The following is a 13,447-nucleotide window of genomic DNA, read 5'->3' as shown; positions in this document are numbered from 1 at the left end:
TTCTATGGGCGTGTTTGACGGTGAGCTTAACGCGGCAGCGGAACTTCGTAAGGGTTTGCTGTGATGATGGTAAGTTTATTGATATTAAATTTGTATCATAATTGTCTTATAGTTATTAAAAGACATTTATATCATCTTTTCAAGTTAATTTAAAACATATTTTTATTAAAATGCCCGCTCCCGGAATAATGTACACCATTTTGACGAGGTGTACATAATTGCGGGAGTATCACGGAATAACGGAAACACAGTCCGTAATGTTTTTGTGTCCTATTAATATTTACGGTTAAGTATATTTATATATTTGATGTATATACATTAAGTAAAGATTACAGATTATAGTGACATAATTACGGTACATATATTTTTTAGATTTTAATCTCATAATTGAATACGAAATGTATACTCATTGAGTAATACGTGCGAAATATTGGACTGTGGCATCAACATTAAATTTGTTTTATTTCATAAAATTAAAGCACAAAGTTTATTTATTTCAATGTTTTGAGTGTAATTGTTATATAATCTCCCAATATACTAAGAAAAAAAATCTTGTTTATGTTTTAATATAGCCTTTTTTTGACTGCCGTAATTAAGTACACGACTTTATATGAGTGTATCTTATTCCGGTATACTTATATAAAGTATATTAAAATATATAAACTCATAAAATAAGGTACAGAGACCCGGATATTATGTTTTTAAACTTCCTTAGTTAGCTAAAAATCTTTATACCGCATATTGGTTTGTCCGTCAGTTAGTCTGTCCGTCTACGATTTAGCTCAATCATCATTAGTACTTGAAAGCTAAAATTTACATGAGGACAATACATAATAGGATAGACATATATAAATATAAAATAGTACCTATTTAAACCGATTTCATTAAACATGGCTAAGAAGAACACTCTCGATTAATTCAGCTCTTTCAAACGAAAAAAACTAATCAAAATCGGTTCATCCATTCGAAAGCGATGCCTTAGACAGACAGACAGTGAAACTTATAACACCCTGTCGTTATATCATATAATCGTTATACCGTAAAATATCATATTTCCCTTCCCATTCCAGCTCACCAAAATATTGCCAATAATAAAAAATACACTCTGTATAAGCATTTATCAAAACGATATGTGCACTATATATTTATGTAAACAATATTTTTAATTCGTTTCTTTACATTATGCTTCAACAAAGTGGACTTTAAAGATATCCCGTAATAATGTACAACGACTCCCGGAATTAAAGCCATACCAAAATTGTACCCCGGAATAATGGGCAAACTAAGGGTTTAGTAAAACAACGGTAATTTCTATAAATTAGAAGTCACGATGCAAAATAGTGTCTTAAATCAATCGTAGAAGACTTATCCTCAAAATAAAATAGTTAACACGACTAGAAACCTCGCATTTTTGTTTCAATCCTCACTTAAAGTAGGAAACGTCTTAAGTTCCCGTAATATGGTACAGTTACCTTAGATAAATGCCCTTACTGGGATTCGAACCCGGGACCACGGCGTAGCAGGCAGAGTCACTACCGACTGCGCCAGACCGGTCGTCCAAATGGTGACATTGCCGTTCGCTATGTGGACAATTGCACGGGAAGCGTGGTCGCGCGATAGACGATAAAATATCAGGCCGTCCCTATCGCACTTACAAATAGTGATGATTATAAACGGATATCTATAGGTACTGGCAATCTTAACTTACATACATATACATACATACAGTGTGGATAGATATGTAAGTCGGGCCCTGGAGGGAAAGTAGGTACCTAAGATAAGATAGGATCTAAGGTAGTTTCCCTCCAGGGCCTGAATTATCTTTCCACCCTGTATAGTGATGATGATTAGAACAAGGTGGTCCACTTGCTCGAGGAAAATCCGTCAGGGAAAAACTAATACACTGTTATTAATGTAATTAAATACTCTGAGAATGATTAGTCTCTTGATACAATCTCTTGATGAACAAAGCAATTCTTAGAGTTAACACTAAGTAATAAGCTTTATTCTTTTCGCTTTGCCACACTGCTAAAGCCAGGGTTATACGCGGACAAATTTTAATGGCCCGCAACACTTACATACTGAACTGTCAACCCATACCACTGAATATACAGAGTGGGGCCTGTAACAAAGGCGAAGAATTAAACTCTAGGCTATTCTCCTTATACTGATCAACATTTGTTCGGCGACTTTTAAAAATAACTTGTATTTTGATTTTTATCACCCTTGAAAGTTTTTTCTAAGAGGTAATGTATTGCGAATTCTGTTAAGTCTAAAGTGTGACAGACAACGTCAATGACAACAATAATGGCGTACATTGAAGCTAATATTTATTTTGTATGAAAAATTAAAAATTCAAAGACTTCATAATTTTTAAAAGTCACTGAACAAATGTTGATCAGTATAAGGAGAATAGCCTACAGTTCAATTCTTCGCCTTTGTTACAGGCCCCACTCTGTATATTCAATTCAATTCAAAATATCTTTATTCATGTAGGCCTAGTTACAAGCTCTTATGAATAGTTCATTACATATATATTATGATCTTAATCTAACCTAATTATCAGAGCAATTTATTGTTGTAAATTATTGTTCATAATAATATTGAGTCTATAATATACAATTTCATATAAAAATAATCGTTAAACAAAAAATATATAATTAGGTATATGTATATATAAAAATACATGTCTAGAATATTTCTAGGAAAAATCCAATGTCCAAAAAAATACAATATTAATTTCATCAACAATAATCATAATAAAAAACGTAAAAATAAGAAACCATTTCGAATAACAATTAATCCCACGTTGTTTTATCATTCATGTAGTCTTGCGTTGTATAATAAGCTTTAGAAATGAGTACACGCTTTACATGATTCTTAAATTTATTAATTGACAAGTCAGTAATATGATTCGGAAGTTTATTATAAAATCGAACACAATTACCCATGAATGATTTTTTAATTTTACAGAGCCGTGTGAAGGGCACCGCGAGTTTATGTTTATTTCTAGTATTTATATTATGTACATCACAGTTTTTCTTAAAATTACAAATGTTTTTATGTACATACATAATATTCTCATAAATATATTGACAATGCACTGTCATTATATTAATGTCCTTAAATTTATCTCTAAGTGAGTCTCTATGGTTCATTTTATATATTGCTCGAATAGCCCTCTTCTGCAGAATAAATATGGTATTTATCTCTGAAGCACTGCCCCAAAGTAAAATACCATATGACATAATGCTGTGAAAGTAACTAAAATAAACTAATCGAGCTGTTTTCACGTCTGTTAACTGACGGATCTTGCTCACTGCAAAAGCTGCAGAACTAAGTCTATTCGAGAGGTTAACAATATGGGGACCCCACTGAAGTTTAGAATCTAAAGTTATACCAAGAAAAACTGTACTATCTACCAGTTCCAATTCCTCATCCTTCACAACGACACGTATAATAGTACAAGTAGTACTTACTTAGGTACCTTAATTGAAACAGGCATGATATTACCTACTCATAAAAATAATGATTCCGCCCTTGAGTTATTTTTGTAAATAAATGAGGTTTCGAATAGTATAGTACGTATCACGATCACGATAAAATATCAATTCTGTGACATTGACGAACAACTCCCGCGCGTGCATTACCGCTCGCCCGTGAGGCCCTACTGATTTGCCCCTCGCGAGGGGTACTTACAGTTCGATACCTACAGGCGCGAGTGGGACAGGCCTGCCCATACAACAGAATAACATGCAGCGCCTTCCTGACAATAGCCATATATTTCTGTTACGGCCCATTTAGATGGTACGAGAACCTACGAGTTTGATTACATTGCGGTATTTGATGCTTGTGCAAAATTGTATGTAACCTCAACGTCCCGCAATGTAATTAAAATCGCATGCGAGTTCGCACGCCGTCTAAATTAGGCCTTAGTGCGTTTTCACATTATCCGATCCGATATCAGATGTCAGACCGATGTCCCATACATTACAGGCGCCATCTTGGGTTTTTTCCATTGAAATCCTTCCGACATCCGATATCGGATCGGATAATGTGAAAACGCACTTAGTGTCTCCCTAGCTTTAAAAACGTGTTGCAGTCGTCGCAAGACTTGTAAGTGAATTCAGCCTAGCGGAAAGGGCTATAACGGGTGCATTTCGTAAACTTCTCGTTGCTCAACTCGTCCTTAAATGCTAACCAGATTGCAAAGGAAACCTGCTGGGTAGATGCACTGTGCAGTGTGCAATTTACTCACTCTCGCATTCATATTGTTAGAAAGTGACGGAGATAGTTAAAAGCGCGACCATTCGACCAATCGTTGGCTGCTGCAATAAAGTTAGATGCTAATAAAACGGACCTTTTGTAACTTCATTAAAACTACGAAGTAAATTACTGATTTATACTGTACTACGGTGAAGATAAACTACGGCATTTACACATAGTTTAATAGACCGCCTGATGTTTAGATTTAATAGTTAAAAGTAATTTGCGTGTTGTAATTTTATAGCAACTTATAGTGAGAATTTAGGTAACTTATCACTTATCAACAAAATAGCTAACTGTAATAATAGCTGTAATTAATGTGTAGCTGTGAAAATTTAATTTAAGGTACTATGTAACTGTGTTTCTTTCTTTAAATAAATTAAAAAAAAATACAATATTATACCTATAATAACATATAGTTTTATATTATGCCCATTTAAACATTATTTCAAGTATATTCTCTTGTTTAAATAATAAATTGCATGTTGCGGGAATGTTTTGCGAACATTCTCAAGAATGTTTCCGCTTTTTGGGAATGTTCTGCAATTTCTACATTACTAGGAATAACTTACCGAATATTTAGGTCACTGGTTTGCTCCTTGGCGAGTGTCCTCACTGACTTAGGTTTATTTTAGTTGAATTTAGATTTATTTAGTTTGAGGATCCTCCTTAATTATATATTTATAAATCGATCAATCTTCGCAACACATGAATTCACGTGTTCACGTTTCCTTTCATGACACTGACGTTACTGTCACTTTTTCTTTATTTCAACTCCTTGTCGACAACACCCGACGAGGAGGCCGTAACATATTATGTTATTAACAAGAGGTTTTGAATTAAGGCGCAAACAGTCACTATTATTGATGCTCTGCTTACTTGTATTTAAAAACTGTTTGTTTCTTTCCAGGAACGAAAACTATCCTGAAGAATATCTCAGGGTTCTTCCGGTCCGGTCAGCTGACCGCTATCATGGGTCCTTCCGGCGCAGGAAAGTCGTCTCTGCTGAACGCGCTCACCGGCTTCTGGTAAGTAACCAAAGTAAAAAGACCATCACCATCCTCCTTGCGTTACCCCATTATTTGCCACGGTTCATGGGAGCCTGTGGTCCGCTTTGACAACTAATCCTAAGATTTGGCGTAGGCACTAGTTTTACGAGGGCGACTGCCATCTGACCTTCCAACCCGAAGGGTAACTAGAGGTAGGCCTTATTGGAATTAGTCCGGTTTGCTCACGTTTTCCTTCCTTCACCGAAAAGCCACTGACAAATATCAAATGACATTTCGCACATATGTTCCGAAAAACTCATTGGTACGAGCCGGGGTTCGAACTTGCGACCTTTGGATCGAAAGTCACACGCTCTTACCACTACGATACCAGCGCTTCAAAGTAAAAAGACCGTCAAGGGTATTATTCTAAATCATTTCTAAACTGTTTGTTTTGTACGTGAGAAACATGTATGGATAATGTATGGTTAGAATCAACCCATTATAACGACAACGACTTTGACAACCTCGCCGTCGCAAATGTCATTTTTACCCGACTTCTTTAACGTCAACATTCGATGATAAGTAGTATTTTATGCAACCAGCGTTTAAAGGAGGTCGAAAACAAACAATTTTAGGTGAAGCCTAAAATTACATACAGTTCGGGAGTAGAAAATAGTACATTATTCTTCAGTACACGTAGACGCAATGAGACCTGTGATAAAAATATATGAATGACTTTGACTTATTCGTTGCAGAGACAAGGCTATCAAAAGAATTGCCAATGAAATGTTATTATGGCCTTGGTATAGTTTTAATGAAAGAGGTTATCATACCAAATATCGGCTTCTTGGCTTCATCAAATGATAGACTTTGTCTGAGAAGCGTTTAAATAATGGCGATGGTGAATCATGAATTTTTTAAAAGAGTTTAAAAAATTCATTAAAAATTTTTTTTTTTAAAGAGTTTTAAAAAATCATGATCATTTTTCGGAATGCCCCCTTAATTTCATAACAGGTAACAGCGAACTTGACTGTAGTTAAAATAAAATATTTTATACCATGCACGAAATAAAGCATCAGATAAATATAAGAAAAACATGGAGAGAATTTATTTTTAAATCCAATTTCTATTTAATAAGTCAGGTAGAAATATATAAAGTAACCGAGTTGACCGTGACGTCACTCAATTTGATTTTATATAAATTCCATATTTTAGCAAGTCGTTCAAATTAGTTTTGACAGTTCTGAAAAGGAAGTTGATTTGACTAGGAGGCAAGTAGCCTACTGTGACTGTAATTATTATTTTAAGCGTATGGCGTATACTTTGTAGACAATAGTATAAGTCGACATCCAGGTTACGCAGCCAACCGATCGCGTCAGGTGTCAAGTTGGTATAGAGGTCCTCCGGGCTGCCTAGCAAACGTCCCGCGTCGATTTGATCATCGTTCGACTATGTGCTGGGTAGTTTGATCCTCAAGGCCGCAGTCACATAATAAGTATGCATGTAGACTGTAAAAGACTAACACTTCTTTACAGCACGACAGGCGTGACGGGCACGATTCGAGCTGGCAACAACGTGTGTCAGCTGGGAGCACATCAGCGGTCACTACGGGCACTGAAGCACTATAGAAGCAAATCAGCTTATATCCTACAGGTACGGACACAATACGGATAGGTGACGGACACTTACGGCCCAGCCACGACATTGGTCTAAGCGCGACAGCGGCGAGCGGCGCCCATACATTGAAGCGAGACACAGCGATGGGACTTTTCATTCGCACGTATGGCTGCCGCTCGCCGCTGCCGCGCTTAGACCAATGTCGTGGCTGGGCCGTTATACGAAAGAGCAACATCATCTGTTAGCTGAGAGCATATCAGCTAGCATTGAAGCACTATACTACACGTCACTATTTTTAAAAAAACTTGTATCTTCGTCTGTCAATGAAAAGAAAATTGTAGTAAGTATGTATGGAATGCATATAGACTTACTGCGTTTTAACTTTGAGGAGCAGCGTGAGATACGAGATTTTTTAAAAGTAGTGACGATATATAGTACAGGTACCGTATCCGTCACCTATCGGTATTGTATAATACCGATAGGTGACGGATACGGTACGGTAGAGCAATAGCGAAAGCCAGCTGGGAACATAATTATGAGTTAGCATTGGAGCACTATAGAAGCAAGACAAGGTAAATGACATACACGGTACGGAAGAGCAGCAGCGATTGCAAGCTGGGAGCACATCAGCTAGCATTAAAGCACTAAAGCAGCATGTCGATGTCGGCGTATATTCAACACTGATACAATACGGATAGATGACGAATACGGTACGGAAGAGCGACAAGCGAAAGTTTCTCACTCTCACTGTCTCCAATATCTTGACACTATTTAAGTAAATTCTGCTAGATCTAAAATTTTGAGGATTTTTTGTAATGTACTAACTAAACTATAGGTTTTATATGTAACAGGATGACCGCATCAGCCCGCTGTTCACGGTGGAGGAGCTGATGAAGTTCGCTGCCGACATGAAACTGGGCAACATGACCGACAAACTGAAAATGACTGTGGTAAGTTTTTTACTCTTTATGCTGAATCGTATTTATGTACTGAAATGCTATAACCCTGTGCTCATCTAAACATATAAGAAGAAACCGACTGACTGATATATCAACGCATAGCCGAAACCGCTGGTCCTAGAGATTCCTTTGGCACATAGGTTCCTTATAAGGTGTAGAGGAGCACTAAGATAGGGTTTTTCAAAATTCATATCCTTTTATTATGCGGGAAAAAGCTAGCGACACAAATGGATGCTCTTACTGGGATTCGAACTCGAACCCAGGACAGCGGCTTAGCAGGAGGGTTTATTCGCACTAGGCCAGACCACTCAAAAAAGGAAAACGGAGCGACGAATTGGCGACGAATTGACGTGATTTTTTAAGTGGAGATAATTGAAGGGATGGAGAGTTACATAGGCTACTTTTGTCTCTTTCTAACGCGAGCGAAGCTGCGGGCAAAAGCTAGTATTATATGTGTAAGTGTCATATTTTTTGCAGCCTTTGAAGAGACACATTATTGTAGATGACAGTTACTAAGTTAAAACTTGGCTTCTAGCGAACTTGACCTAGAAAGTGAAGGTTGGAAATCCACCATAATTTTCCTGCGGTTGTAGTAACTTTTCGACCTTCATTACATCAACGATTAAGCCAAGTACCAATTTAAATTACCGTTTACGTCCCGGTCTACTAATTGCTGTCAGTTAATTGAATCACGTTTTATTTCGTGTGTGATGAGCTGATGAGTCGTTTAAATTCAATATCCTATAATTGTGACTATCGACGACGACATATAAAAGGGCCCTTACGTTTACGTACACATCTTCTTCCTCGTTCCCTCAATGGTGAGGATTGCGACCACAAGTAGCGTGTCTCCATTGAACGCGGTCATCAGCCATATGGACTGCACGGTATACGCTGCCGCCAGTCGACTTCTTCACACAGTCAGACCATCTCTTACGAGCCTCACCCCAAGCGTTTTTACCATTCATTCGCCTCAAAATGATACACTTCTCCATATTACACGTACACAAGAAGAACAAATCAAGAGTGAACAGGCATCTTCTGGGCGAGCTCACTCCATCGCAAGCCACGTCTTTGCCTTTGACTAGTCTGTGGCCAAGAGTAAGCCCATTTATAATAAAAAAAAAAAACATATGCCTCAGTGTAAAAAAGAAGTTTTAAGTTTTCAACAGAAGTTCGTCCTTCTTGTAAAATACTTATAAGGACTTTACCCAAGGATCTTTATTCGCTTCTCAGTAAATATCTATGCTACAACTGTATCATCCTCATCTTCCTTTTGTCATATCTGATTCATGCCACGATTCTTAAAAAAAAATTGGCGTAGGCACTAATTTTTACGAATGCGACTGCTAAAGTCAACCCAGAGTCCTCTGTTTTGTTTTGATCATATTCGTGCAGCATAAATATCTACATTCTTTACAATTCTTGCACTACATAGAACTAGATTTTTTATAAAATAGATTACAACGCATTAATATTTTTTTTATAATAAATAACTTATTCTCTTTTATTATCAGTTATTATTAAACAAATTAATTAATTAACGCATTAATATTGTATTTGTATTGTTCTTTGCTGAATGACAACTTGCTTAACAATTGTGGTCAGAGCAACCGGTCCTCAAAGTGTGTCATTGTAAAGTATAAAGTATAATTATAAATAATAGTTGGTGCAACGTTCAGAGTACAAAGGGCAACAAGTATGTAGGCTTTAATTTTATCAAGCTTCTTTGTTTATTACAATGCAAAAAAGATGTCACGTCGATGTGATACGATCTCAAAATATCATATACTAGCTTTTTCCAGTGGCTTTGCTCGCGTTAGAAAGAGACAAAAAGTAGCCTATGTCACTCTCCATCCCTTCAACTATGTCCACTTAAAAAATCACGTCAATTCGTTGCTCCGTTTTGCCGTGAAAGACGGACAAACAAACAGACACATACACTTTCCCATTTATAATATTAGTATGGATATTAGTATAGATATCGATAGGTGTGAACTGTGACGTTATTGATTAAAGAGCACAGTATCGTCGTGAAATGATATAGTATATGTTGTCAAATCGGGCGGAATGTCGTAAACGAGTAGACTACCAAAGTACCAAGCGAGTCAGTCCAAGATTGCCAACGATTTTGACAGCATCGGTGGTGCAGAGGTTTACGAGTATATCAATGTCAAACTTCTTTAAAATTATGACTATACCTAGATATTTTTCTGGCACGAACGTCAAGTGCTTGACAAAATAAAAACATCGACAATCCTTTTATCGATAAAATAGCCTTACATAAGGCCTAATACTAACTCTAAAATCTTGAATAATAATGTAAGAACTTAAGTAAACTATTAACATATGGTTCGTTTTACTACAGTTGTCCATTTATTTTCAAACATTAATGATATATACACCTAAATTCAAGCATTAAATGTCATTTGATACTTGCCAGTCGCTTTTCGGTGAAGGAAAACATCGTGAGGAAACCGGACTAATTCCAATAAGGCCTGGTTACCCTTTGTGTTGGAAGGTCAGATGGCAGTCGCTTTCGTAAAACTAGTGCCTATGCCAAATCTTGGGATTAGTTGTCACAGCGGACCCCAGGCTCCCATGATGATGACACCTAAATTCAAGCCTATATTCCCTAAACGGGGTAGGCAGGGCACTAAAATTGTTGACAACTTAGCTTGGTCTCTCTCTAATCACTTAGCCCGAACAATAATTGCATATTATTAAGTGATATAACAACAAAAGTGGTTTGTAAAGAGCGTCACAGACAGTACAGATATTTATTTTTGTCCTCAGATAAGCGAAGTGCTGGAAGATCTGGGTTTGTCCGGCACAGAAAAGACGCGGTGCGGGAACCTATCGGGAGGGCAGCGGAAACGGCTGTCCATAGCCCTGGAACTGCTGGATAACCCCCCGGTACTGTTCCTGGATGAGCCCACCACGTAAGTAACTAACGGGTTACTAATGTATTACCGAAAGTTATTTGCCAGATTTTCACATCCCAAACAATGTATCCCAAAAATTTAAAAGGAAACTCATCACTTCCCAACTTATCGTGTGACATATACATATTTGCCAAAATAATGATATCCAAATAAATATTTAGACATTTCCTTACTTTGGCAATGTTCATTTTACCAAACTTCAATTAATCAAAATGATTAATTGCCAACCAATATTATCCCAACAGAAAAAAAGCCAAATCTAACATTTGGTAAAACATTTCATGGGCATTTTTTATTTTAACAAACCTTGTTTACTTAAACCGAATAGTTGACAAAAATATAAATAAACCACATTTACATTGACATTTTTTTATATAACCAAATCTTAACGTATTCGAAATAAACCTACTTTTTTAGTAACATTTTGTGTAGGGGTCGCAGTCCTAACCTAACCTAAACCTACTTTCTTAGCAACATTTTGTGTGGGGGTCGCAGTTTTAACCTAACCTAAACCTACTTTCTTAGCAACCGTTTTGTGTGGGGGTCGCAGTTCTAACCTAACCTAAACCTACTTTCTTCGCTACAGTTTTGTGTCGGGGTCGCAGTTGTAACCTAACCTAAACCTACTTTTTTAAGCAAAATTTTGTGTGGGGGTCGCAGTTCTAACCTAACCTAAACCTACTTTATTTAGCAACAGTTTTGTGTGGGGGTCGCAGTTCGAACCTAACCTAAACCTACATTCTTAGCAAAGTTTTGCGTGGGGGTCGCAGTTCTAACCTAACCTAAACCTACTTTCTTAGCAACAGTTTTGTGTGGGGGTCGCAGTTCGAACCTAACCTAAACCTACATTCTTAGCAAAGTTTTGCGTGGGGGTCGCAGTTCTAACCTAACCTAAACCTACTTTCTTAGCAACATTTTGTGTGGGGGTCGCAGTTTTAACCTAACCTAAACCTACTTTGTTAGCAACAGTTTTGTGTGGGGGTCGCAGTTCTAACCTAACCTAAACCTAAACCTACTTTCTTCGCTACAGTTTTGTGTAGGGGTCGCAGTTCTAACCTAACCTAAACCTACTTTCTTCGCTACGGTTTTGTGTAGGGTTCGCAGTTCTAACCTAACCTAAACCTACTGTTTTAGCAACATTTTGTGTGGGGGTCGCAGTTCTTACCTAACCTAAACCTACTTTATTTAGCAACAGTTTTGTGTGGGGGTCGCAGTTCGAACCTAACCTAAACCTACATTCTTAGCAAAGTTTTGCGTGGGGGTCGCAGTTCTAACCTAACCTAAACCTACTTTTTTAAGCAAAATTTTCTGTGGGGGTCGCAGTTTTAACCTAACCTAAACCTACTTTATTTAGCAACAGTTTTGTGTGGGGGTCGCAGTTCCAACCTAACATAAACCTACTTTCTTAGCAAAGTTTTGTATGAGGATGACAGTTCTAACCTAACCTAAACCTACTTTTTTAGCAACATCTTTTGTGGGGGTCGCAGTTCCAACCTAACCTAAACCTACTTTTTTAGCAACATTTTGTGTGGGGGTCGCAGTTCCAACCTAACCTAAACCTACTTTTAGGTTTTTGGGCTATGTTTAGGTTTTTAAAGATTATTTGACTCGTCATAAATGGTATTTTCGTCAAAAGTGTCTGTGGGAAGCAAACGTGTAAGTAGTTGTTAAAATCTGTTTGGGAAATGAAATTCGGTAAATGAAAACAATCATGTTAAAACACTTGTCAAAAACTGGTTTTGCATAGTGTGTTTTTAAGGAAAAATTTTTTTACTAAACAAATTATTTGACTAAATAATTTTGTCCAGTAATTCATTTGACGAAAGTAAAGTTGAGCAAACTTTTCTAGTCAAAGTGAAACATTTGCGAAATTAACAGTTGGGGTTATAAAAGTTGCATTACAACAGTTTGGGAAATTATCATTTGACGGATTTTAACGTTGTCAAATGTTATTATGGGAAAGATTGAGTTGACAAACGTGTAGTTGGCAAAATTCGTTTGGGAAATGAAATTCGACAAAAAAATCTTCGGTAAATTAAAAGGATCCCAAACATCTTGTTGTTTATAATAACTTTAAAATGAATTAGGTACAGTGAAACCTGGATAAGTGAGACTTCAAGGGGCGAAAGAATTTGTGTCACTTAAAGAGGTATTCTACCTATGAAGGGTCTCAGTTAGACAGGTATAATAAAATGATTGTCTCATTTACAGAGGGTATCACTAACAGAGGTTAGAATAGAGGTCGTGTCAGGTATGGACGTGACAATTAAGGTGTTTTTAAATATACATACTTTTTAAAACTAATCACCAACGTCTCGCAAAATAGGCGCAATTTTATGACGTCGAGTTGCGAAAATCAAGTCCGCTATAATCAATAAATTATTTATTCTTTATAACCGCGTGCGCCAAGATACATGTGTTTTTACTTATTATCCGGTAAGGTACAGCGGGTCAATTCCGACTGGGGGTCAAATGCAACTGATCCATTTTTTCCCTGTTTTACAATGTTTGCATTATTAATTAGAGTGTCCACTAGTTATATATGGTACGCGTGTTCAGTGGATAGGTACATGTGGAACTCAACTTAATAGTGTAATAATGAAAAAAAATAGATCAGTTACAATTGCCCCCCAGTCGCGATTTGCCCCGCTGTACCTTATAAGTACCACTA

The 13,447-nt window shown here is 37.0% G+C and overlaps 1 protein-coding gene across 1 annotated transcript in view; it reads left to right on the top strand.

Moving 5' to 3' along the window:
- Positions 1 to 13,447, top strand: part of LOC125230796 (ATP-binding cassette sub-family G member 1-like) — a 91,306-nt gene that overhangs the window by 66,938 nt on the left and 10,921 nt on the right. Inside the window, exons 2-5 of the mRNA XM_048136017.1 lie at positions 5,177 to 5,294; positions 6,791 to 6,908; positions 7,724 to 7,822; positions 10,628 to 10,773. Of these exons, the coding sequence (XP_047991974.1) occupies positions 5,177 to 5,294; positions 6,791 to 6,908; positions 7,724 to 7,822; positions 10,628 to 10,773 (481 nt within the window). The remainder of the gene's footprint in view (positions 1 to 5,176; positions 5,295 to 6,790; positions 6,909 to 7,723; positions 7,823 to 10,627; positions 10,774 to 13,447) is intronic.

The sequence above is a fragment of the Leguminivora glycinivorella genome, chromosome 1, assembly GCF_023078275.1.
Source record: "Leguminivora glycinivorella isolate SPB_JAAS2020 chromosome 1, LegGlyc_1.1, whole genome shotgun sequence".
In the NCBI taxonomy this organism is placed as follows: domain Eukaryota; kingdom Metazoa; phylum Arthropoda; class Insecta; order Lepidoptera; family Tortricidae; genus Leguminivora; species Leguminivora glycinivorella.
Note: the sequence above shows the minus strand (reverse complement) of the source record. Positions and strands in the feature narration are given on the sequence as shown.